Raw genomic sequence first — 24,915 nt, forward strand, 5'->3', positions numbered from 1 at the left:
TCATACCTATTACCTTAATCCTCGCCACAGCTCTGCCAAGGAGGCACCCACAAATTAATGACCTTTCCAGGGTCGCACTGCCAGGGTTGGGGGTACTCCTGGCCTGCTTGCCAATTGTCTCTACAAGATCTTACTGGCTGAGCTCTCTGTGCAATGTCTTGTTCCACTGAGATGTGCTGTTAGTGTTGGTTTCCGGAAACGCTTTGGGGAATGTGACTATCGCCTCTTCAGGGCTGCCTATCAGACTCTGGATGATGGCTCTCAGGACCATTGTTTACCATTTCTAATCTTCCTTTCAAGGTCACTTAGTACCACACATCCTGCCACTCATCCAGAGCTTCGACCCCTCTTCTCTGCTCAGGGGTTCCCTAAATCAGTGTACACTTAGATCCCTCAGACCTTCCCCTTGCTTTTTTATAAACTAAACAAACCCATGCATAAGCACACATATTAAGAAATGGAATATTTCCAGAACCCCAGAAAACCCTTTGGCCCACTTCTTGTCTCTACTCCCACAGAAAGGGTAACCATAATCCTGACACCATAAATTAGTTTGGGCTAATTTATAGTTTTGACTTTATATACACGGAATCATACTATATGTACTCTTTTTGAGTCTGATACTTTTGCTTAACTTTACATATGTAAGGTTTATTCGTATTGTTGAGTGTGGTTGTAGTTAGTTCATTTTTGTTGCTGTATAGTATTCCATTGTGTGACTATACCATACTTTACCTGTTTTACTGAATAAATACAGCTGATGGACATTTGGGTTGTTTCTAGTTTGGGGCTTGTATTAGTTTCCTAGGGCTGTTGTAACAAAGTACTACAAACTGAGTGACTTAAGCAACAGAAGTTTATTTTCTCACAGTTCTGGAGTCTAGAAGTCTGAGCTCAAGTGTCAGCAGGGTTGGTTCTTTTGGAAGGATATGAGGAAGAATCTAATCCATGCTTCTCCTCCTAGCTTGTGGTGGTTTTGGAATGCAATTGAACTCTGCTTTGAAATCCACACATTCTTAACAGTTTAGTCAAATGCCATCTCCATAAACCTGGAGATGCCTATGCTAGAATGTGCTTTTCTCCCCCATAGTTTAAGGGAGGGGCTTTGCCCTACTCATAAACAATGCCCTGAAGCATGAGCACAGTACCTGCTCATCACAGATACTCAATGAATGTCTGCTGATCCATGTATAGCATCATGGTGTAAGGAGTACAAGTCTGGCAGCAGGAGGCAAGTAAGTGGAAAACAGACACAGGATGCAGGCCTAGGGTGATGACAGCCTGAACCAGAAAGGAATGGAGGTGGGAGATGTAGGTACATTTTAAGGTAGCATTGTGTAGAGCAGTGGTCCCCAACCTTTTTGGCACCAGGGAACTGTTTCGTGGAAGACAGTTTTTCCACAGACCAGGGTGGGGGGTGGGGGACAGTTTCGGGGTGATTAAAGAGCATTACATTTATTGTGCACATTATTTCTATTATTATTACATTGTAATATATAATGAAATAATTATACAACTCACCATAATGCAGAATCAGTGGGAGCCCTGAGCTTGTTTTCCTGCAACTAGATGGTCCCATCTGGGGGCAATGGGAGACAGTGACACCCGAAGTGTGTTGCTTATGTCCAGCCTACTCCGTAATCTCATTTTGGTCGCTGTCACTGCAGAAAACCCTGCTTCACAAAGATAGGATGCTGGAAATGGAATCAGGCTTTTCAGTGCTTTTGTGGCAATCTCAGGATATTCGGCCTTGACTTTAATCCAGAATGTATGGAGATTTGAAGTTGTCTCAAACATACTTTTAAGGGCACTGTCACTTGCGATCTCAAGCAGTTTATCCTCTTCTAGCATGAAGTTGATTCACCTGGCTTATTCACAAATGGGTCGAGGATCCATTCCTTCCCAGTTCGGGGATCTTTTGTGGTTGGGAAGTAATGCACAAACTCTTCTGAAAGCTGAGATAGGTGATCATGCACCAGCTGGGAGAAAGAAGGCCCTGGCTCAGTCTCTTTCAAAAATCTCTGCTGATGTTTAAATGTCAAAAATCCCAATGTTCACTCATTGCCCCCTTAATTCCAGTTTGGCTTTGAATGCAGCCACTTTATCTGCTGACTTGAACACAGTTGTCGTTCTCCCCTGAAGTGACAGATTGAGTTCACTGAGCAGGTTGAATATGTCACACAAGTAAGCAAGTTTTGCAACCCATTCTGTGTCACTGAAATGTGCTGCCAGTGGTGACTGTTTTTCTAAAAATCTCTGGAGCAGCTCTCATAACTCAAAAACTCTGGCCAGTGATCTACCTTTAGAAGCCATCTCACTTCTCTGTATAAGAGAAGACGTGTGTGCTCTGCGTCCATCTCCTCACAGAGCTACATGAAGAGATGTGAGTTAAGGGCATGTACTTTAATGTGGTTGATGATTTTAATCACATCCTGAAAAACGTTAAGTCCAGGTGACATTTTTCAGCTAGCCAGCATTTTTCTATGGATGACACAGTGTGTAGACTCACATTCAGAAGCAAACTCTTTGACCCAGGTAGTGAAACCAGAAAGCCATCCAGTCATGGCAGCTGCTCCGTCCGTGCATATACCAACACAAAATGACCAATTCAGTTTTCCTGATATGTAATCATTCAAAGACTTGAATAGTTCTGCAGCTGTGGTGTTGGCTAGCAACAAAAGTGCACATAACATATCCTGATGCACATCCTCCTGAAAAATACATTGCACAAAAACAAGCATTATTGCCTTGTTGTCAACATCAGTAGACCTGTCAACCTGGATTGGGTACCACGGTGACTCATTACCCCTAACAATTGTGCCTCAATATCTTCTGCTACTTCATCAATTCGTCTAGTTATGGTGCTAGCCAAAAGAGGAACACGTGCCACCTTTCGAACTGCAGGGTCTCCTAAAAGTTCACAGCAAATGTCCTTAGCAGCAGGCAGGATCAACTCTTCACCGATAGTAAAAGACTTCTCAGCTTTAGCAATGCAGTTAGCCACTAAGAATGATGCTCTCAGTGTAGACACATTTGATGAAGTGGTGGCCTTCAATAATTGCTTCTGTTCTTCGTGTTCACATTTTTTTCTCTTGAAAAACCCCAAAGGCTTGTCTTTTAATGCAGGGTGCTTGGTCTTCATGTGGCAAAGCAGTTTTGAAGGTTTCATGGCTTCGCTGCATAGCCAGTCGCCACATATTATACAAAGCGGGCTTGGAGAATGTGAATCACCTGTTGCAATGAACCCATAATTTAAGTAGGACTCCTGGTATTTTCTTTTAAATGCAGCTTTCTTTTTGTTGGCGTCTTAGAGTCTTCTGCTGTCCCATCATTGGGTCTTTCCCCCTTTTCAAAGAAGCTCTCCAGCGACATTTGTTTTTTACTCATTTTGGCTAGGGTTAGCTTGTGGGCTTACCAAAACATGACTGAGACAAGTGTGGGAAAGAGGCGCGGATGGAAGTGGTAAATAAAATAATGGGCGGGCCATGCGTGGACTGAAATGTGTCCTATTCTGACTTAAAGTCTGCCAGCAGATGCAGCTGTACAATTGAAGTACATCAACTCACTTGCCACTATAAAGCCTGCCACCAGATGCAGCTTAATTGTCACTTGCCACTCACTGATAGGGTTTTGATATGAGTCTGCAAGCAATTGACTTATTGTGGTCTCTGTGCAGTCAAACCTCTGTTAATGATAATCTGTATTTGCAGCCATCCCCCAGCGCTAGCATCACTCCCTCAGCTCCACCTCAGATCATCAGGCATTAGATTCTCATAAGGAGCACGCAACTTATATCCCTCACATGCGCAGTTCACAGAAGGGTTCACGGTCCTATAAAAATCTAATGCTACCGCTGATCTGACAGAAGGCGGAGCTCAGGTGGTAATGCAAGCGATGGGGAGCGGCTGTAAATACAGATGAAGCTTTGCTTGCTTGCCTGCCACTCACCTCCTGCCATTTGGCCCAGTTCCTAACAGGCACGGACCAGTACTGGTCCGTGGCCCGGGGTTTGGGGACCCCTGGTGTAAAGGATGACTGGTTGAGGATAATTCCAAAGCTTTTCAAGCCAGATGAATGGACTAATTAGGATATTTCTGGACTCACTGTTCGGTATTGATGTCATGCATTTAAGTGACATTGGCCAGTCCCAGAGGAGTGACTAGGATGGTGATAGATACATCACATAACTGAATGGGCTGAGAATATTTAACCTGGAAAAGAGAAATTTGTACATGATGACTGTACACAAGGTTTGACACACATGTGAAAGAGGGCTCGATTACAGAACTTTCTTTTGTGTAGCTATGGAGGGGAGAACTCAAACCATGAAGAGAAAATACAGGAAGGTGTATTTTTGTTTCTTATGGGAGTCATTATAGAGGGGAATGATAATTGGAACAGTAATAATGAGTGTAGTGAGAGAAAGTTAGAAGGTCAAGAGTAAAGTTATGGGCATATTTGACAACTTGAAAATATTGGATCCCAATGGTTGTCTTTCTCCACAAATCTACATCAATAACTAACTCCCAACATGGTTCCATAAATATTCAAGATATTTATGGAGGGCCTACTATATGCCAGGTAGTGTTCCAGGCATCGGCGAATACAGCTATGAACTGCCATATGAATTTCCCTAAAATAAGCTCTGGCTGTGTCGTACTCCTGCTCAAAAACTGTCAAAGGTTTTTATTAACCACTAAATGAAGTTTACTCTCCTGATACGATATTAAGTCCCTTTTTCACCTGTTCCAACCTGCCTTTCCAGTCTGTTCTCTCCAACTCTCCACTAAACTGGATCAAGTTATTTAACCTCTAGCTCCTTAATTGTAAAATGGAGGTACAATATACCTCAGTTTGTTGTCATGAGGATCAAATGAATAGATATAAACTGCTCAGAACAGTGCCCGTACAAGATAAGCACTGCATAAGTGTTTGCTTTTTTTATTGTCAAATGACATGAGCAAGTCAGGGAAAATAATTTACTTCTGGAAAACCCAGTAGATTTAACAAGGGTAGAAATAATTCTGGCATTTGAGTAAAGGCTGTCCCTTTTATCAACCTTTATTGGTAGACTCTATTTCTGGGAGCAGCAAGTATTCAATCAGATCTTTTTAAAAACAGCTTTACTGAGGTATAATTGACATACAAAATTTCAGATATTGAAATGTAAAGTTTGAAAACTTCTGACAAACGTATACACAAATCAAATCTTCCTAACAATCAAGATAGAAAATACATCCCACAAGTTTCTGTGTGCTACTTTGTAATCTCTCCTACCACTCCCCTAGGCAACTACTGATCTGCTTTCTATCACTATACACTAGTCAACTAATATGTTTAATGAGCAACTGATGGTGGTATTTATTAAATATTTGACTGATAGTAGGAAAAAACCCATAAAAGGTAGTTTCTACTGGTAGAAAAAAACAAACTAATAAAGGTAGCTTTTAAACATGAAGATAACAGAGTTTTTGTATGAAGAAATTAAGTTACTAATAAAAGAGATGAGTTGTGATGCTACCTAGTAATTGGTGATGTTACTAACATCTTTATATGGCTTTCATATTTTTATATTTCATTCATTCGTCAACAGGGGTTGGTTGGTTGTTTATTTGTGTCAGGGACTGGAAGGCGGTACACTTGTGGTGGGGAGAACATTGATATTGTGCTGTCCAATATATTAGTCACCAGCCATGTATGGCTAACTTAACTTAAAATTTTAGTTCCTCAGTTGCACTAGCCACATTTTAAGCTCTCAAGCACCCCTCACATGGCTAGTGGCTACCATATTGAACAGTGTGGTTACAGAAATTAGCATCATTGCTCAAAGTTCTATTCTACAGAGCTAATTTAGAAGATTCTTGAGGTATATTATCTACAGGGGAGGTGAGGAAGGTCTAAGCTGAAGCAATGGCAATGAAATGGAGAGGAGGGATCTCTCTGAGATACTTAATGTGATGCAGAGTGAAGACAGTGGGATTCATTTAGGATGTCTTCTAGGTTTCTCATTGGAGTAAATAGGTTGATGATTAGAACCATTCACCAACAAAGTAAATATAGAAGCAGCAGCAGGATTTGGGAAAAGGGGATGAAATCAGATTTGTACACAATGAGTGAGAGGCAGCCATGGACTGGCCAGTGGTCTGAGAAGCTTCTGGATCTCAGAATGTGATCTGTGGGGATTCTGGGTAGAGACAGAGGTCCAAGGAACGAGCAGTAGCCATGGGTAGGAGTCAGAGCCATGCACTTGGTAGAGGGCTTTCAGAGAAATTAGGCTGCATGAGGTAAGAGGCTAGCATCAGGGCCTGGGAAGCACTGACATTTAGGGCAGGGTTTTCAAACTGTGAGTGGCTCATGAAATCAACAGAATAGGTCTCCACCAGCATTAAAAATAATAGTATAGCAAATATTAATACGGTTTGCATATTGAGTAAAGATCTTTTCCTGAAACTTCTGTTATGAATATATTTACATACATATATGTATACTAGGTTGCAAGGTAAAACATATTTCTGAGTTGTGATTAGTTTGAATATCGCCAATTTATAAAATGAGCACCACAGACTATAAGTTACATGCTGCTAGTTCCTGGCATGTAGCAGACACTCAGTAAACACACTGTATGAAGGAATTAACCAACAGGTCAGAGAAGTAAGAGGAAACCCAGGACAAGGGTGACTCAGAAGCTAACCTCTTGCTACCTGAAACATTATCCAAACTCAGCAGAAAAACCGCTGGGGATATTACAGTCTATACATGATGAGATCACTTTTGCTCTTGGTGAGTGAGAGTTAACCCTGGGGGAGGCCAGTGGAGACATCAGGGAGGCTACTGAACCTCAGGATGTGATCTAGGAGCAGTCTGGGCATTACATGTATTTAAGATGTTTTCCCACCAAATGCAACAGATATGTGACAACTTGAAGCTCATGCCTGCTAAGGAATGAATGCACAGGCAAAAGACGCTGTGGGACAAAATATAAGGATAATAGATATTGTAGTAGTGCTGAACAGGAAAGGTTTAGAAAATTCAGGTTAGGGTACACAGAAGATGGTAGGTTAAATAGAACCATTACAGTGAAACTCCAGTTTTGCAAAATTAATGAGACTGGTAGATAACAAATAAGTAGTTTCTGATTTCTGTATGTAATTTTCATGGTTTTTGTACAGCACCTTAATAACAAAAAGGAATGTGATATGTCTGAGGCATCATTATCCATCAGATCTGTCTACTTAGAACTGTTAGGGTCTCGCTGATTCACTGGAGAAAAATCACTTCTGGAATTTAAAAAATAAAATTTCCAATTTTGTTGAAAAACATCTTTTAAATCATAATATATTAAACATCTTTTAAATCATAATATATTAAAAAATATATTTGGCTCTACTTCTTTAAAAAATTTGTTTTTTTTCCCTGATGTGGTTATTCATGGGGCAAGGGGATGTAGGGAGGAGTTCCAAAGGGAAGAAGGAAAAATTCAGTCCATTTGACTTGTTCACCTCAGAGGAAGTTAGGTCTTTTGCAAAAATAAAACATCCATCCTGAAGCCTTCCCCTTAGGCCTCTCCTGGCGACACTCAGAAGTGATGACTTTAGGTCAGGTCCTTTCATTGATACACAAAGCCATGTAAACAAACTCCTCCTCCTCGCGGGCTTTTGAGCAGCGTGCACGAGAGCACTGAGTTCAGACTAACGAAACTTCTAAACAGTGTTCATGGGGTAATCAGTGACCCCACTGCAATGACGTTCAGTGGGACAGGGCCTGGCTCGGGAAGGGGCTGGCGAAGTGCAGCGCTGGGGCCATGGGGGGGACGCCGGCAGGAGAGATTTACCTATCAGAGCTGCCGTTTAGACCCCGTTACGAACTAAGGGCACCGCTGACTTCACTTGAGTGAGGACAGTCATTCCTGGAAAACTACCCCTCGTCCCAGCAGCACAGTCCGCTCGCGCCTGCCTTGAACGACGATGACTGATACGGCCGGAAACTCACAGGCCCACAAGCCCACTTCCGACTTCCGGGGCAAGGCCGGAAGTGACTTTGGGTGTAACCAGAACCCAGCGCCGTAAAGTAAGATGGCAGCAATCTCTTTGAGACGATTGTCCAATCTCCGTTTTATTTCTAGCACTTCCTTATTCACCAGGGATTCTCGACTTCCATTACCCACCCTAGTTTTTCTCAGCACAACCCTCTCATATTTCAATGTCATTTATCAGTGGTGGAGGATGGGCCGGAGGCAACGTAAGGTGAGCGTCAGCGCCGTGAGGCACCATTTCGTACGGAAACTGAAGGCTGGGCGGGGATGAGTGCTGAGGATATCCAGATGTGGCCTGGTTAGCGGGCGAGCGTGAGGGGGAGGGGCGAGAGGGCAAGAGGGCGTTGCTACAGGATGATGTATTTCCGTTTCCTCGCGGCCTTGTTGTACTTGGTTGGACAGGCTTGTTGCGGGAGGGCGGGGGAAGATTGTTCGCAGTGGAGAAGGTCCGCGCAAGGGAAGGTAAACTGAGGTAATGCCGAGAAGAGGGGCGCCTTTGCGCCCGGCTGCGTAGGAGGTCTGGGGCTAGGGTCCTTGGGATTTAGGAAGAGCGGGGTTGGAGATGGGAGGCTCGGATTGTCCACAGGGTTAGAGAGAGAAGAGGAGGTGGGGTGGGGCTGGGGGTTACAAGGTGATTTGCAGTGCTGGGTGGGGGTGGAATGGGGCGGCCAGAACAGAAGCGGGGAGGGTTGGAGGAGACGGTGGAGAGAATGAGAGTGCGGAGGGAAGTCTGGAAGGCGCTGGTGGGGGAGGGGCTGGGGCCGAGAGCCTGGAACGCGGGAAAGAAGTTGAGGGGGTTGGTCGGAATGTGGGGGTGTGAGAGGAAGGGAGCCGGGTTCTTCGGAGGCTGAGGGGTTGGAAGGGGCTGGTGGCCGACGTTCGAATGCTGACCATGTACTTGGCCTTTGTTTCCCCAGCAACTCCCCAGAGACTCTCATCCAGCAGCCTCTGCTCAGGCCCAGCCTACTCTCCAGTTGCCACCACAGCCTGGAGGCGCCTGCCTCCGCCCTCCCGAATGGTGCTCCTCCTCGCAGGCCTCGGCCCAGGATCCAGGCCCCCTTTGCCTCCTGCCTCGGAGCTGTTGCTCCGGGTCTCTTCTGGTGGACTCCCCGTGACGGGGAGGGAAGGACTTTTGCACATACAAGGCTATAGCTCTTGGGACCCCACCGGCAACTTGAATCTCGGCCTCTAACCCAGTGTGAGGTTCTTCCTGTGCCCTCTTTTTCCACCCTTTGAGAAGAGAAACCCTTCTTCTTGCCACCCAGAGCCCAGGAAGCCCCAAGCTGGGGCCCTGGTCCCAGCATGTCAGTCCTCTTTTTTGTATAGGGCTGTGCCCTCTCCCCATCAGCATGGCTGAACTCAGGCAGGTTCCAGGGGGACGGGAGACCCCACAGGGGGAGCTTCGGCCTGAGGTTGTAGAGGATGAAGTCCCACGGAGCCCAGTTGCAGAGGAGCCTGGAGGAGGTGGAAGCAACAGCAGTGAAGCCAAATTGTCCCCAAGAGAAGAAGAAGAACTGGATCCTAGAATACAGGTCAGAAGACTGAGCTGGGGGAGAGATAGGGAGATTAGATTCCAGCTTTTCTGAAGAGCTGTCAGATAAATGAGGGGTTAGACTTACTCTTTTCCCAGTGCACGGGCAGGAAAGGAAAACAAGTTTGTCAACAAATCATTGCAGTATAGCGTGACAAGCGTGAAAAGAGTGTGAGTACAGAGAAAGACCCGGCCTGAGTGCCTGGGGTGTGTTGCTGAAGGCTTCACTGATGAAGTGAAGTGACGAATTGGCAATAGATGCAGGAAGCACACTTTAGGTCAGTAGAGAGTAGAACTGTTGTTTCTTTTCCAAATAAGCAAAGGGGCTGTTGGCTCAGAGATGTAGCATGAGTGGGATGTGAGAGAAGATGGCTTTGAGATCGGGAGGCAGTTTTGAATCTTTTCCTCTCTCCTGCTTTCTCATCAGTGCCTCCCAGGGACATTCATATTTGTGAGAGGTGAGACCTTTCATGTCTTATAAAGGTGGCATCAGGCTTAGGCCTGTAAGGAAATCTGATGTGTTCAGAACGTTGTATCAATTGTGGTCAGTCCTTAATAATACAGATTTCTGGCTCTGAGGATGCTGGGTCAGTCAAATGAATGGAAGAGCTGATTTGTTGCCTTGGAGCATTTACAGGCTACTTGGTAGAAGGGCAGAACTTTGTGAAGGAGACCTCAGAGCAGTGGGGGAGGAGGACAGGTGCCATGTGTAGTAGATGCATGGCCAAATGAGGCTGGATCTCAGTGTTTCTGGGCAGTGGCAGGGAAGGGCTTCCTGGAGAAGCTGTTTGGACAGGTGAGGGCCAGGGTGCTCCTGTGTGTCTGGGGCCTGAGTCTGCCATTTGGTATGGTAGCATCTCCAGGATTCTGACGTGGAGGTGACTCACACCTCTGTAGGTGAGCAAGAGCATCCCGGGGCTCTCATTCCTGGGCTTCTCTGTCAACAGACCTTTATTAGATTACTTCAGTGAGTCACGGAGATTTCAAAGCTCATCCTAGCATCTTCCTGCTCTCTCTTGGTGGGGTTTCCCAGGATGTGTGTGGAGAAACCGTGTCTGTGCTTATAGTGGAGCAGTAATGAGCCATTTGTTTACTGACATGAGTTAGTAATTTATTTCTGCTGTGTTTCATGGGCACTGTATTGAGAACAGCTCAATTTCTCCTGCTAGTTCTTTATAGATTTGTTGTCCACTGAGGAAACAAGTTGTGAAAAAAGCATTGGGCTGAGATTCAAGCAGCCTCTGGCCGGATGATTTGTGATTTTCATGTAAGTTATGTAACCTTTCCAAGCCTCAGTTTCTTCATCTGTAAAGTGAAGGGTTGGTCTAGCCGATTTGCTCAACTCATTTCTGCTCTGCTCTGACATAGTGCTATGATTCTTTTCTTTCACAAACTCTTTTGCCTGTCTTCTTTTTTTTTTTGCCTGTCTTTGATGAAAGTTCATAGGCTGTGCTTTGAGAAAGAGACCTCTGTCTGTTTGTCAGGGAGGAGGGCCTGGTTGTCGTCCTTCATACTCCCCTCTGCAACATTCCTTGCCCCCTTCCAGAGGAGAATCCACTGCAGTTTCTTTGCTCAGTCGCTCCTGTGTATTTTTCCATTGCCTACACAGGCAAAGGTGGTAGTATGAAAAGGCAGCTTTCATGTTGTGCTGTCCAGTAAAGTAGCCACTAGTTGCTTGTGGATACTTAAATCAACTAGGAATAAATAAAAATTAAAAATGCAGTTCCCCAGGTGCTGTTGGCAGTTGCAGATGTAGAACATTTCCATCATCACAGACAGTTCTGTTGTATGAGCTCTGTGAGGGTTGGAGACTACTGAGCAGCAGTAAGATTCACCTCGCCTTCAGTGAGCTTGCAGTGTTACTGGAGCAAGAGGGGCAGGCGGACCTTAGTCTCTCTTGCTAAACTGGAGGGCACATTGTGGAATGTTGTGGGCTACGTAGGGAGGCAAGGTCATGTTGTAGAGGCCTCCCTCGCTGATGAAGCTGGGCCAGTGCTCTGACCTCAGCAGGCATTCAGCATCTTCTTGCCATGTGGGAGAGGCAGCTTGGTGTGAGGGGTACCTTTCATGGAGGAGGCCGGTGGCATTCAGACCTTCTGGGTTTGGGCTCTTCTGGATGAGAAAGACATTGGGGTATGTGTCTTTTGAGTTTCTTTTTATTGTTGACAGTGTACAAGATCATGTTATCCTGATACTATATTTCAGCACTTTGAATGGATCAGTGCATTCAGTCCATCAGAGCCTACCAGGGAACTTTAAAAGCACCCATTCCTGAGCTGTGCCCAGATATGTGAATTCTCCTTCTGGGTGGGGCGAGAAGTGCTTCTAATTGTGGCCTGTGAGAGTCCACTGATCCAAGGATATCCCAAAGGTGGAGACCCTATTCAGGTATTTTCTCAACTACCAGAAATGGTCCCTTAGGGCAAGGCTCTTTCTGATGTGGGGGGTGGAGAGTCTTGGCAGGCAGGCAGCTTGTGCCTCCTTGTCTGGTGGGATCCTTCTGGAAGTTGGAGGGAAGCCAGGTAGAGGCCAGCTCTAGGCCTGCGTGGAGTGTGCTGCCCCCCAGGGAAGTCCACTGGATGTGTCTCTGTGTCTTGACCTCAGCATACTTCTCTGAGGCCTCCAGCCTGGTCCTCAGCTTTCTGAGAGAGACAGAGTCCCAGTGGCAGGAAGGAATAAAGGAGGGTTGTACTAGGATGGGCCTGGGTCTCCTCTCCTATGACTTTTCTCAGCCCCCTTTATGATGGCACATTCTTTCCTCAGGTAAGTAGATGTGTTCACTCACCTGCTTCTCCTCAGAGTGACTCTGCAATCTCTGCGTCGTCTGACGTGTCGGTTTAGCTTTCTCTGGGCAGTCATTTTTACCTTATTTCTGAGTCTTTGGGTCAGGTATCACGCTGGCCCTGCTGATGACTGTGGGCTTGAGTGTTTTTCTTTTTAATTGAGATATAGTTGATTTATAATCTTATGTAAGTTCCAGGTGTACAACATAGTGATTCACAGTTTATGAGATTATACTCCATTTTGGGCTTGAGTGTTTTAATGGCTTGCACAAGTTGGGCAGGAACATCTGTAGCCCAAGCGCCCGTGCCTTTGACTCAGTGGCCTGGCATCGTTGGAATGCGCCCGGTGTGCTCTGAGGAGGCCGCCCTCCCTGCTGGCTGCAGGCTCACTGATGGATGATGTACGCTGACTCAGACTTCATCCTCCTTGAATTCCATTTCAGCCGGGTGCCAGGAGTCCCCTGGTGGAGCAGGCCAAATGGAATGTGTTGCCAACGGCCCAAAACAGAGCCCTGGCTGCTTGTTGGCTTCCTGCTCTGCTTTGCCCTGGGTCTGCCTCAGCCGGGCTGCCCCCATCCCCCACCCCCTTGCCCACCTTGCCCTCCAGCCTGCTCTGCTCCCCAGTCTCTTTGTCCTGCTAGAAAGAGCTTTGTGACTCCGCGGGGCAGACCTCAGAGTCAACAGGAGGCCTTTTTTTAAATTGCTGGAGGTGCTTCGTGGATATGAGTTTCTGTATCGAAAGACATGCCTGCTTCTGTGGGCCAATAGCCAGAGCCTTTCACATGCCTGGATTTGTTATATGTTTCTTTCTTTGTGTTCTACCTTATACTGTAATTAGAGCACACAACTTGGTTTCTTAGATTCTTACTTGCTGACTCAAGTTTTTTAGGGCTGGAGATGGGGTATAGCAATGGACTAAAGGGGGATCACACACTGGGTTGTTGGAAGGGCCAAATGAGGTGTGAGAGCAGTGATGGCAGTGTCACTCACTACCAAGTGCAGGTTGTGTCTGGGCCATGGGCAGTAAGCAGACACCATGCTGGCTACTGCTGGCCTGTCCAGGGGCTGCAGGGCTCCTGGAGGAGGATCCTGTAGCCGAGCATCAGGCATCTCTCTGGGTATTGCTCCTCCTCAGGAGTGTCATTGGCTCACTGGACCCCAGGAACTTGACCAAGGGGAGGGGAGGATACTCAAGGCCAGCACCCTCCCTGCTCTCTGCCACTGAAAGGCCTGGGTGGCTTGCTTCTTTTGCCAGCCCTGGGACCAGTGAGGCGTTCAAGCCAGCGTGTCTGGTGACTTCTTCCTGAGCCTCTCTGTCCCTCCCTCCCACAGGATCTACCTGGGGTCCTGTCACCACTGCCCAAGCAGGCCTAGAGGCCTCTTGAACCATGCATTCTTCTCTAATCTTGACCTTAATTGTCCACGAAGCCCTAATGATTTTGCATCCTATATTTCCCTGGGGTCTGCCCTCTCCTCTCTCACCTGGAGAACTAGAGACAGCCTCCACTTTTGTCTCCCTGGCCCCTCCAAGCTTTCCCTACATTGCCCATCTCTGCCTTCCTAAACCACCAGGTGGCATTAGTCTCTGAGGGGTTCCCCCTGCCATTGGGAGAAGCCCTAGTATCCTGTCCCTGTGCCACAGCCCCTCTGGCTTCTCACCCAATAATCTGCCTTCCCTGGGCACCTGCTCTCCTTTTGATTCCCAGCCCCTACCATGCCCACCCCTCACGTGGCTCCTCACACCACTGAGGGCCTGTTGCTTACTTATTGGGCCGGAGCTGCCACCTCTTTGTGTTCTGAATCCTCAGGTCTCATGGTGCTGAACTGTGATAAGTGTGTAGTAAAAGTATGCTGAGTGAATGGCCCAGCGGGTTTGTTCTCTCTGGGACAGAGACCGTTAGCTCTGAAGGAGACTCCTGGCTGGAGTACGAGGAGGAGGTGGTGCAGTCTGATGGAGAGAGCACAGGCTTGTTGCCACTTTGCTGTGTGCATAGGAGTTTTCCATACTCTGAACCTCAATTTTCTCATCTTTAAAATGGGGGTTTAGAGGTGGAATTGTGAGGATTACAGGAGGCTATATATTATTCTGTCTCTGACAGGAGGCATTTGACAATGACCTCCTGCTGCATTTCTTCACTTCCCTGGTTGGCTGGGCTTTTCCTCTGTGTACTGTGCTCCTGCCCTGCCTGGTTCATGTGAGGCTGCTTACTTCCACTGCTCTAACTTTCTGCTCCTCTCTGGCAGGAGGAGCTGGAGCATCTGAACCAGGCCAGTGAGGAGATCAACCAGGTGGAGCTGCAGCTGGATGTGAGTGTTGCTCCTTTTCCACACACTCCTGGGCTGGTACCAAAGGTGTTTTCATCATTTTCCCTCCTCTTTCAGTACAGTGGCAGGGGAAGAGGCATGTATGGAAAACAAGAGGGGCTGGGACCCACACGCATGCCTCCCTCTGCCCATGTCCCTATCCTTTTGCCAGGAAGCCAGGACCACCTACCGGAGGATCCTGCAGGAGTCAGCAAGGAAGCTCAACACGCAGGGCTCCCACTTGGGGAGCTGCATCGAGAAGGCCCGGCCCTACTATGAGGCTCGGCGGCTGGCTAAGGAGGTATGACCCACATTCTGAGGTAGGGGCCGCATGCAGAGCCTGGCCCTGTACTCTTCTATCTCTGTATGGGGTGTGAGATAGATCACCATTCTTTTCCTCTTCTGTTCTCCTTGGTTCATGTCTCTCTTTTCTTTGTTTGCTCCTCCACCCCATTACCCATTTCCTTCTTTTTAAATTTCTCTTTGCGCAAATAATGTGGGCTCACTATTGGAAGGCTGTAATTGTAACCTGTAACTATAAAACAAGGTAGGAGAAGAAAACCGATATTTCCCCAAATCCAACCATGTGCATGTTTCATGATTTTTGTACCTGGGATTTGTTTAGTCAAGTATGGTAAGGTGACAGACACAGAGACAGCTGCCTTCAAAGAAGAATTTATGACTTAACAGTTCCTAAGAGAAAAGGACCTGCCACATCATGCAGGGCTACATGGGGAAGTACCTGAGTGGGTGAGGAGGCAGAAAATGTGAGGGGAAAGCTTGTCTTAGAGCTTTTATTGTAGAGCCTTTATTGTGGTTTTTATGGGAAGGAATGGGTAGGGCAGGGTAGGCAACTTTGAGCCAATTTAAGATTGGCTAGTTTGAATAATTGAGGCAGGTTCTGGGCTATAGGGTGGTCTCTAGTTTTCTGGTCCTGGCCCTTCAGTGATTTAGGGCAGAGGAAATACTGGCTTGCTGTGTGATAGATGGGCTTTGGATTGGTTGGTTTGCATATGAAAAGTGTGCTCACATTCCTAGGAGTGTGTCTGTAGGAATTAGCCAGCCCTAGGAGAGCCAGCAAGGCCTCCAAGATATCAAAGCATCATAAAACATAGAAAATAAAAAACGTGATTAATATAGCACAAATAATTCCTTTAATTTTTTTTTGTATATATCCTGCCAATATGTACAATTTTTATTCCTTTATTATATTAGGACATGTTTCCATGTCAAGAAATACCCATACTTGCCATTATTTTTAAGGGCTTCTTAATATTTCTTTATATTAGATGTACTGTTATTCGTTTAACCAGTTCTCTGTAACTGAAAACTTAGGTTTGTTTCCAGTTTTTTGTTTGGTAAATATGGTTGTGATGATATCTCCAAGCACTTGTCTGGTTATTTCATTCAATTTACCTGCTGGACTGGAGTTGATGGTCTCAACCATCAACTAACCACCTTCCCACTAAAGGTAGTGGATCTTTCTTTGTTCTCCCTAGGGCAAAAGGCCAGCAGCCTTCGAGAGCGCTGGATTTACACACTCACCCTCCACTGCAGTATCCTTCTTTTTCTACATATATTTCTTCTCTGAGCTATATCCTTGCAACATATTCTTCATAGAATTTTACTTCCTCAGCATTTATTCTTAGTGCAGTTTGGGAAGTGAAGCCAACATTGCAGTGGGCCTTCCTCCTTCTCTTGTCCTTGCCCAGGGCGGGTCTCCATGGGCAGCCAGGGGTCCTTTGAGGCTCCCTATCCTGATGGTCCTTTCCCTCCAGGCCCAGCAGGAGACACAGAAGGCAGCACTGCGGTATGAGCGGGCTGTGAGCATGCACAACGCTGCCCGGGAGATGGTGTTTGTGGCTGAGCAGGGCGTCATGGCTGACAAGAACCGGCTGGACCCCACGTGGCAGGAGATGCTCAACCACGCCACCTGCAAGGTGAGCCAGGCAGTGCCAGTAGGTCCCTCCTGCCAGTTCCTTTCCTTTCCCTGCATCCTGTCACCTTCCTTAATCCTTTCTCTCCTGCACTCCAGACTTCCCTCCGTTTTGATTCTGTTTCAGGCAAAATCTGGTCCTTGCTCTCTGCCTGTTTGGCCTCCAGTGTATCCCATATACACTTCCTTCTGACTTAGAATGTCTTTCTGGGTTCTTCTTGAACCTTTGCCTCCAGATGTGTGACTAACCCAAATAGTTCATTCCTGCTGATTGCTCTGGATTCAACACTCTTTTGTTATGTTTAGCTGTGACCCCTTGCTTCTATTAGCTGAATGTTCTCCCTTTCTTGCTTTTGAGCTCTGCCAGTGTACCTTGGTTTTTGAAGTACGATTTGTGTATTATTTTCAAGCTACTCTATGGCTACCAGGGAATGGGAGGACCCCTGGCATCAGCTCTAGTCTGCCACCTTCACCTTGTAAAGGGCAAGTGTCTTAGTCTATTAGGGCTGTTACAATAAAATAACAGACTGGGTGGTTTAAACAACAGATGTTTATTTTTCACAGTTCTGGAGGCTAGGAAGTTCAAGATCAAGGCATAGGCAGATTTGGTGTCTGCAGCGGGCCTGCTTCCTGGTTCCCAGATGGCCAGCTGTCTTTTCACTGTGTTCTCACATGGCCGAAGGGGCTAGGGAGCTCTCCAAGGCCTCTTTTATAAGGAAACTAATTCCATTTGTGAGAGCTCCCACCTCTTGACCTAATCATCTCTCAGAGGGCCCACCTTCAGGGTTAGGATTTCAACATAAGAATTTTGGGGGGGTAGAAACATTTAGTCTGTAGCAGTACGTGTCAGCTCCTGAGGAGTAGTCATGTCTTGAGGTTCTTTGTGTGCTCCTTAGTCCAGGCCCATGGCCTCACGCAGAGCAGGAGCTCCACTTCCACTCTGGAACTCACACAGAGGAGAGCATGATACCGAGGGAGGGGTTGTTGAAACTGTGTGTAGGCGGGGTCAGCCCCTTGGTCCTGGTAGATGAGGTGGCTGGAGCCCTTGCCTGCTACCTGCTCAGGCACAGAAACCTGGAGAACTCAATGCAGAGCTGTGGCTCCCCACAGTGAGGCTCCTCCCTTCCCCCAGCCCTAGCCCCCAGCACTGAGGGCTCTCTGAGGACCATGGCTGTGGCAGATGTGCTCACAGGTGGACATTCCCTACACGCTCACAAGTGGTCCAGAGGGCCCCGGCACCTCTTGGTAGCAACGAACCTGAGAGGCGGTTGGTACAGGTAACAGTAGGCAGGTACAAGGACTCACTGTTCTCTTTTGTGTCTTGGGAGCTCAGTGCTCTCTCCAGGCTCTGCAGTGGGGGATCTCCCCCAGGGTAACATTTGGAGTGGCAGCCTGAGCAGGCTATAGGGGCAGGAGGGTGGGACCGAGTTCAGTGATGTGTGCCCTCCATCCCACCTGGGCCAGGTGAATGAGGCCGAGGAGGAGCGGCTTCGTGGTGAGCGGGAACACCAGCGGGTGACGCGGCTGTGCCAGCAGGCTGAGGCTCGGGTTCAGGCCCTGCAGAAGACCCTCCGGCGGGCCATTGGCAAGAGCCGCCCCTACTTCGAGCTCAAGGCCCAGTTCAGCCAGATCCTGGAGGTAGCTGAGTGGGAGAGGGGGAGGGTGAGTGGACGGAGGATGGGGGAGGGGGCAGGCATAGAAAGGGAGGGCAGGTAGAGGGGACACCAGTCTGCTTTTCTGGGCCATCCACCAGGCCAGTGCGGAGGAACAGGTGTGCTCAGAATGACCCCGCAGGAGTGGGAGGTGGGGTTAGGGAGTGAGTGCTGGCCGAGAAGGGAGGTGAAGGACAAAAGGTGAGAATTGGGGGAGACCGGGGAGAATGGGGCAAAGGAATCGGCCAGATAGGGAAAGGGAACAATGGGGAGAAGGGGAAGAGCGGGTGGGAATGAAGACCTGGGAGGAAGGCCCCGGAAGGTCAGGCAGGAGCAGGGAAGGTTGCTGGGGAAGGAGGACCCCAGGAGGAGGAGGAGTGGAGAGAGGCTGGGTGGAGCACTGCAGATTAGTGGTTGGTGGTGAGCAGAGCCGAGGGCCTGGGACGGGAGACCCCAGTGCAGAATTCTGAGTGGGCCTGACAGGACTTGGCAGCTCCAGGGGCTTCGGATAGTTGCCCAGAGGGTCACCTGACTCTGACCCTCCCTCTGCAGGAGCACAAGGCCAAGGTGACAGAGCTGGAGCAGCAGGTAGCCCAGGCCAAGACCCGCTACTCAGTCGCCCTGCGCAACCTGGAGCAGATCAGCGAGCAGATTCATGCGCGGCGCCGGGGCCAGCTCCCTCACCCCGCGGGCCAGCTGCGCTCTTCCCCAGTGGGGGCCGAGGCCGGGCCTGATGGTGGCGAGGATGGGGACAGCGGGATCATCGAGGGGGCCGAGGGCGGGGGGCTGGAGGAGGGTGTCAGCCTGGGGCCTGGCCCTGCCCCCGACACGGACACGCTGAGCCTGCTGAGCCTGCGCACTGTGGCTTCAGACCTGCAGAAGTGCGACTCCGTGGAGCACCTGCGGGGCCTCTCGGACCACGCCAGTCTGGATGGCCAGGAGCTGGGTCCCCGGAGTGGGGGTCGTAACGGCCGCCACCAGCGCAGTATCAGCCTGTAGCCCTGTGCTCAGGGTGGCTGGTGCAGTCTTAACCACCACTGGCCCATGGAGGGCCCTGCAGGCTCCTAGCTCCCTCTCCTCGGGCCCTCGCTTCCCCCAGAGAGGTCAGGTTGGCTGTGTCTTGAGTCTGTCCTGTCTTCCTCACCCTGCCCTGCCCCCGACAGGTGGCAGCTCTCTTTGCCTTACCCTTTCAGAAGGCTTGTCTTTGGCTCTCACATCTCCCTTCCGCCTGCTGGCCCCTCACAGTCTGATACTGTTTGCTGCCCTCTTTTTGACTTCTTCCATCTGTCTGGTTTTTCCCCTCAGGGAAATTTGTCTAGAAGGCACAGGGACACCATCAGAGAAGGTGGGTGCTGGACCTGGGTCCTGGCATCTTGGCCCCCCCAAGCTTGAGTGAATGGACGGGTGCCCCTCCCACCTACCCATCTCCCGAGTGGTCCCGAGTGGCAGGGATGCTGCCGAGCCCTCCTAGCAGCCCAGCGCCCCAGTCCTCTGTCCCAGCCTGCCTGTGTGTAACATGTAAGATGCACTGTGGGACTGTGTGACTCTGGAAGACACCACCCATCCCTTTAGTGCTCCCTCCTCATGACCTAAGCCACAAGCAGGACTTGAGGGATACTGGTGTCAGGGAAGGTGAAACCCAATCTCATCATTGATAAAGGGGGCACCACCAACTCCAAACAGACTCCCGTGTGTGTGGTGTTTCCCCAGCTTGGCTGGGTCCTTAACATTGCCAAGGTGCTAGTGAGTCCATGTTGGGGGATGGAGATGTAGTGAGGTCCTGATGGCTGAAGGCCTTGCCATTCCTGCTGTGGAGTTAGGTTAATTTACTTTTTCTGGGTAGAGGATGCTGAACCAAATCTCAGCATCCTCCTGCAGGGTAGAGTTGGGGAACTTGGTGCTCAATTGCTCTCCCTCGCTCTTCCCCAAACCAAACAGTACCTAGTCCATGATCCCTTGGGGGGGTGCTCAGGTTTGGCTGCAGAGCCTCCACTGATATGGGGAAGGTTTGGCCTGGGGTGAGGGAACCCGCCCTCCATAGGGAGCTGCTTCAGGTGTCTGGTGGTACTCCTGTGCTGCGTGGGGCGGGGGAAAGGTAGGGAAGCCACACTGGATCTAGGTGCCTTGGGAGCACCAATCCTCCTGTCCCACCCCAGGAGGGCTGAGAGCTGGACTCTGGACAGGAGAACTTGTGCCTAGGCCTGTGTGCTGCTGCCGTTGACTGGGGGAGGAGCAGGCCTTCGAATAGAAGGTGTCTCCCTGTCCCAGGGTTGAGGCAGTTTGGTCATGATGAGAACTGCCAGGTTTGAGGTGGCCATGGGGGGAGGGAAGAAGGGGGAGGACGTGGGCGTGCGTGCGTGCATGCATGTGCCTGTGTGTATGGGGGAAAAGGGTCTGCCCCTGATTTTATTTAAATAAAATAGTTTATGTAACAGTAATGTTTATTGTCCCTTTCAGGGAGGGAAGAGGAGAAAGGGGTGAGGATGGAGAGTGGGAAGGAACAGGGTGAAGTGGGATGCTCTTTTGATGGGGTAGTCAGAGGTCTCTTGGGAGGTGAAGGTTGAGATGGATCAAACCCAGGCAATGAGAGGAGGGAAGGCTTATGGCCACAGGGCTGGGGTGAACGCGCACCAAGTCGGTGGTGCCCTGCAACCCCCTACCCTTCCAGCTTACCCGCCAAGGAGGGCTCTGCAGGGTGGAGTGGGTGTTGTCAGCCACTGGTGGTGCAGACAAGATGATGGTGCCAATCCTGGATGTGAGCATGAAGAAAGGGGAGGGACAAGTAGCGTTGTGGGATTTAGCAAATATACAGGATGCCCAGCTAAACTTGAATTTCAGAAAAACGGTTTTTGGCCCCTGCAGTGTTAAGGACATACTTAGATACTAAGTTGTTTGTCATCTATCTGAAATTAAAATTTAACATAGATAAAAGGTGACTCCCAAGTCAGGGCTTGACCTGTTGGTGGATCAGGAGGGGTTTGAATACATTTGGACCCACTGCCTGTGAAACATCTGGTGGAATCAGGTTGGGGAAGAGATGAGAACTTCAGGAGCTGAGGAAGTGGAGAGTGAAGGCTCTCGACGCCAAAATACTTCCTTTATCACTGGAAAAGCTGCTGTGACTGTATGTGTGGTCTGTGTCCTTGGGCAAGTGGGCTTTCTGAGATGATTCCCCAGGGTCATACTTCCCTACCCAGTCTGTGGCAGTGTGGAACCTGTAAGGCTCCTGGTGCAAAGGAACCCTAGAAAAGAAGGGCAGGCTGTGCCCACCCAATTTCTCCATGCAGAATCACCTACCAGAAAAGGCAATAGTGGAGAGAGAACATGAGGGTTGGCGCTAATGGCTAACCATGGCAAATGTGCCCCCTAGCCCTATCGTAACAATAGTGGATTGCACTCACCCAGTGTATCTCACATGCCAGGCATATGCATCGATCCATTTAGTACCCATAACAATATTATGGGGTAGGTAGCACCACAGTTGCTTTTTTCCAGGTAAGAATACAGGCATAGTAGGGGTGCCCATTCTGCTCTTAGCCTTGTAGGAGGTAATGGAGGCAGTTGGACTCTAGAGTCTAAACTCTTCAGCCCTTGAGTGAAGCCCCTCACAGGAGCTAGAGGTGAGAAAGTAGAGGGAGTGTGTGTAGTCAGCTCTTAGGAAGTTTTACTGGGAAGGGGAGCTGAGAAATAACAGGATGGTCAAGGAATTTTAAAGTAAGCAAGAGATGGTCAAGTTATGGGGGATGTGGAGTCTCTTCTCCCCATGTCATATGTCCTAGTGGTAATGACTTCTTTTGAGCTATGTCCCCCTCAAGTGAGCAGCTGGGCCTCAGTCTCCCTGGCACCCAGCTCACGCCCAGCACCTAATAGATGCTCAGAAAACGCTTTTGCATCTCCCTTCTCCCTGCGCCGATCCAAATCTATACCAGATTATAGGTTGTCCCTGACCTATGATAGTTTGACTTGATGTTTTGACTTTACAATGATGAGAAAGCAGTACACATTCAGTAGAAACCGTACTTCACATTTTGAATTTTGATCTTTTCCTTGGCTAGTGATATGAGGTACAATACTCATGATGCTGAGCAGCGACAGCAAGCTGTAGCTCCCAGTCAGCCACACGATCATGAGGGTAAACGACTGATGCACTTAGGACCATTCTATACTCATACAGCCATTCTGTTTTTCAGTTTTCAGTACAGTATTCAATAAACTATGAGATATTCAACACTTTATTATAAAACAAGCTTTGTGTTAGATGTTTTTGCCCAACAGTAGGTTAATGTAAGTGTTCTGAGCACATTTAAGGTAGTTTAGGCGAAGCTATGATGTTCAGTAGGTTAGGTGTATTAAGTGCATTTAAAAAAAATATTTATTTAGACGCGCTGGGTCTTAGTTGTGGCACACGGGATCTTTGTTGCGGCTTGCAGGATCTTTAGTTGCGGCATGTGAACTCTTAGTTGCAGCAGGTGGGATCTAGTTCTGTGACCAGGGATTGAACCCAGGCCCCCTGCATTGGGAGCGCGGAGTTGTAGCCACTGGACCACCAGGGAAGTCCCCTAAGTGCATTTTTGACTTAGGGTATTTTCAACTTACAATGGGTTTGTCAGGATGTATCCCCATTGTAAATCTAGGAAGATCTGTACTTCGTTAGTACTGCAGTTAGGAGATAAGATCTGTATCCACAGTCCTAGGAACTCCATGTCTCCAAGTGGGGAGTTCCCAAGTTTCTCTATGCTTCAATTTTATGACCTGTATGATGAGAAAATCTACATGTGCGTAGCACAATGCCAGGTTGATAGCCACAATGATGCATGTTAGCAGTTCTCTGAAGCTTCAGAAGGCAGTGAAGTTCATGAAAGGAGGCCTCGTCCCATCTTGTGCTAAACAAGGAGGCTGTTTATAAAGACCCCACTGAGGGCTGGGTTTCCCTCTTTGGATATGATTTTGGAAGTCTTCCTGACTCTGCCTTGTGCGTGGAGGGGAGATGGGCTTCTAGTGCTGTCATGGTCCTGCTCTGTCGGCAGGGGGCAGCAACCACCAGAAAGCAGGCGAAGTGAGATCTGGGTCTCCGGCTCTGTGGGCTTTACTGTGTTAGTCCTGCAGGACTACGAGGTTCACCTCTTGGACACTGGGCAGCAGGGCCTGGGAGCATGGTGGGGTACGGGTTAGGGTGCATACTCCAGAGTTGAACCCTGTCTGTCCCGACACAGACAGGGGCTTCTTGCCTCCCTGCATGTCACTGGAACCATCAGCTGTGTGAAAGCTGGGCCAGGTCTGCTGGGGCTGGTGTCATTTGAGACCAGATGTTCTGTGCCAGTGGTGTGCCCTGTCTCTTCAGAGCTCACTTCTTTATTGTCCTCGCTAGTATCCTATCCCTTTCCCTTCCTCACCCTCCTTCCATTTTCCCCTCTTGGGAAATCCCACTGGCTTCTCCCTACCACCACTCCTGAGCCCCAGACTACCACCCTGTGCCATAGCCTGAACGAAGGACACCAGGGGACCATTTCACTGGCTGGCGAAAATATGTGTGGTTTATTAAGAAATATTTACCAGGATCTTTCAGATTGCAAAACACCGTGGTAGGGCTTGCTAGGAAGACCAGAAAATATAATGCCGTGGGTGGGACATCCAGGTAAGGAGCACGGGGGTGCACATAGCTAATGGGTGATGCAGGGCAGTAAAAAAATAGATAACTAAAGAGGGATGCAATCAAGAGGGCTCTGGGAGGTTATTTGAGCTGGGGATACTCTCTGAAGCTCTGAACCAGCCCCTGGCCTTAAGCTAGAGAGGTGGTAGCAGGAATCCCAGTTCCTCTCCTGCCCCCGCCCCCCGTGACCCCCACCTCCAAGTCCTCCTGTCCCCATGCTTCACTCTTCTGAAATCTGGCATGAGTTCTTCTAGCCAGAGCCTGTGTCTGCCCGATCTCGGTGTTCTCAGGGCCTGGCATGTGGCACTCTCCACCAAACATCTGCCCACAGACTTGCTTTCACTTGTGCTACTCTTGACACAAGTTTCCCCCCTGCTTAACCTGTTAGACTTCTGCCTGTGGCTTGAGGCCCAGCTCATGTGGAATTTTGACCAAAGGCCTTTCTGGTTCCCCAGCTCTCCAGCCAGGTCTGAATTAATCCTACCACCCAAGTTCCCCAAGGCTCATTTGACTTATTGTGGGGCTGGCCCAATGTCACCCTTGGGGTCTTCCCTGACTCCATCTTACTCAACACCTAACATGGTACAATAGACATTGTGACTATATGTCACTTAATACAGTGACTCTATGTCATGTATGCATGTATGGTCTAAAGTGGGACACTTGAGGGAATTCCCTGGTGGTCCAGTGGTTAGGACTCCGAGCTTCCACTGCAGGGGGTATAGGTTTGATTCTTGGTTGGGGAACTAAGATCTTGCAAGCTGCGCGGCCAAAAAAAAAAAAAGTACACTTGAGTGTGAAAGGGGACAGATGTAACTCAGGACTGAAACGCACTGACCACACTATCCAGAGGGCTGTCATTGACCTGCCTCTGCCACAAGGGGGTTGTGTGCACATTGGATGAGCCACTCAGCTCCTCTGGGCTTTGGTGTTCCAGTCTGCAAGAAGTGGGGCTGAACTGGGTAGATAACCTCTGAATGTTATCTAAAACACTAAAATTATATGGCCAGTGGAGGAGGTTGGGGCC

At 48.7% G+C, this 24,915-nt stretch overlaps 1 protein-coding gene across 2 annotated transcripts; it reads left to right on the plus strand.

Annotated features, from left to right (window-relative positions):
• The first annotated feature begins 8,071 nt into the window (after positions 1-8,071).
• Positions 8,072-22,485, plus strand: SH3BP5L (SH3 binding domain protein 5 like). 2 transcript variants are annotated; one of them, XM_030844795.3, is made up of 7 exons: positions 8,072-8,243; positions 8,950-9,564; positions 14,591-14,653; positions 14,823-14,951; positions 16,429-16,590; positions 18,051-18,224; positions 18,791-22,485. In XM_030844795.3, exons 2-7 carry the CDS (start codon positions 9,382-9,384, stop codon positions 19,235-19,237), a joined length of 1,158 nt encoding a protein of 385 aa, XP_030700655.1. In that variant the 5' UTR covers positions 8,072-8,243; positions 8,950-9,381; the 3' UTR covers positions 19,238-22,485. The 2 variants fall into 2 exon arrangements, with proteins under 2 accessions (XP_030700655.1, XP_030700654.1); XM_030844794.3 differs by lacking the exon at positions 8,072-8,243 and adding an exon at positions 8,395-8,504.
• The last annotated feature ends 2,430 nt before the right edge of the window (positions 22,486-24,915 follow it).

Source organism: Globicephala melas, chromosome 3, assembly GCF_963455315.2.
Source record: "Globicephala melas chromosome 3, mGloMel1.2, whole genome shotgun sequence".
NCBI lineage: Eukaryota > Metazoa > Chordata > Mammalia > Artiodactyla > Delphinidae > Globicephala > Globicephala melas.

Excerpts from the sequence above, each read along its gene's own strand:
- SH3BP5L (XM_030844795.3), top strand. The coding sequence starts at position 9,382 with ATGGCTGAACTCAGGCAGGTTCCAGGGGGACGGGAGACCCCACAGGGG. Across the intron at positions 9,565-14,590 it reads AACTGGATCCTAGAATACAG|GAGGAGCTGGAGCATCTGAA; the intron begins GTCAGAAGACTG and ends CCTCTCTGGCAG. Across the intron at positions 14,654-14,822 it reads AGGTGGAGCTGCAGCTGGAT|GAAGCCAGGACCACCTACCG; the intron begins GTGAGTGTTGCT and ends TCCTTTTGCCAG.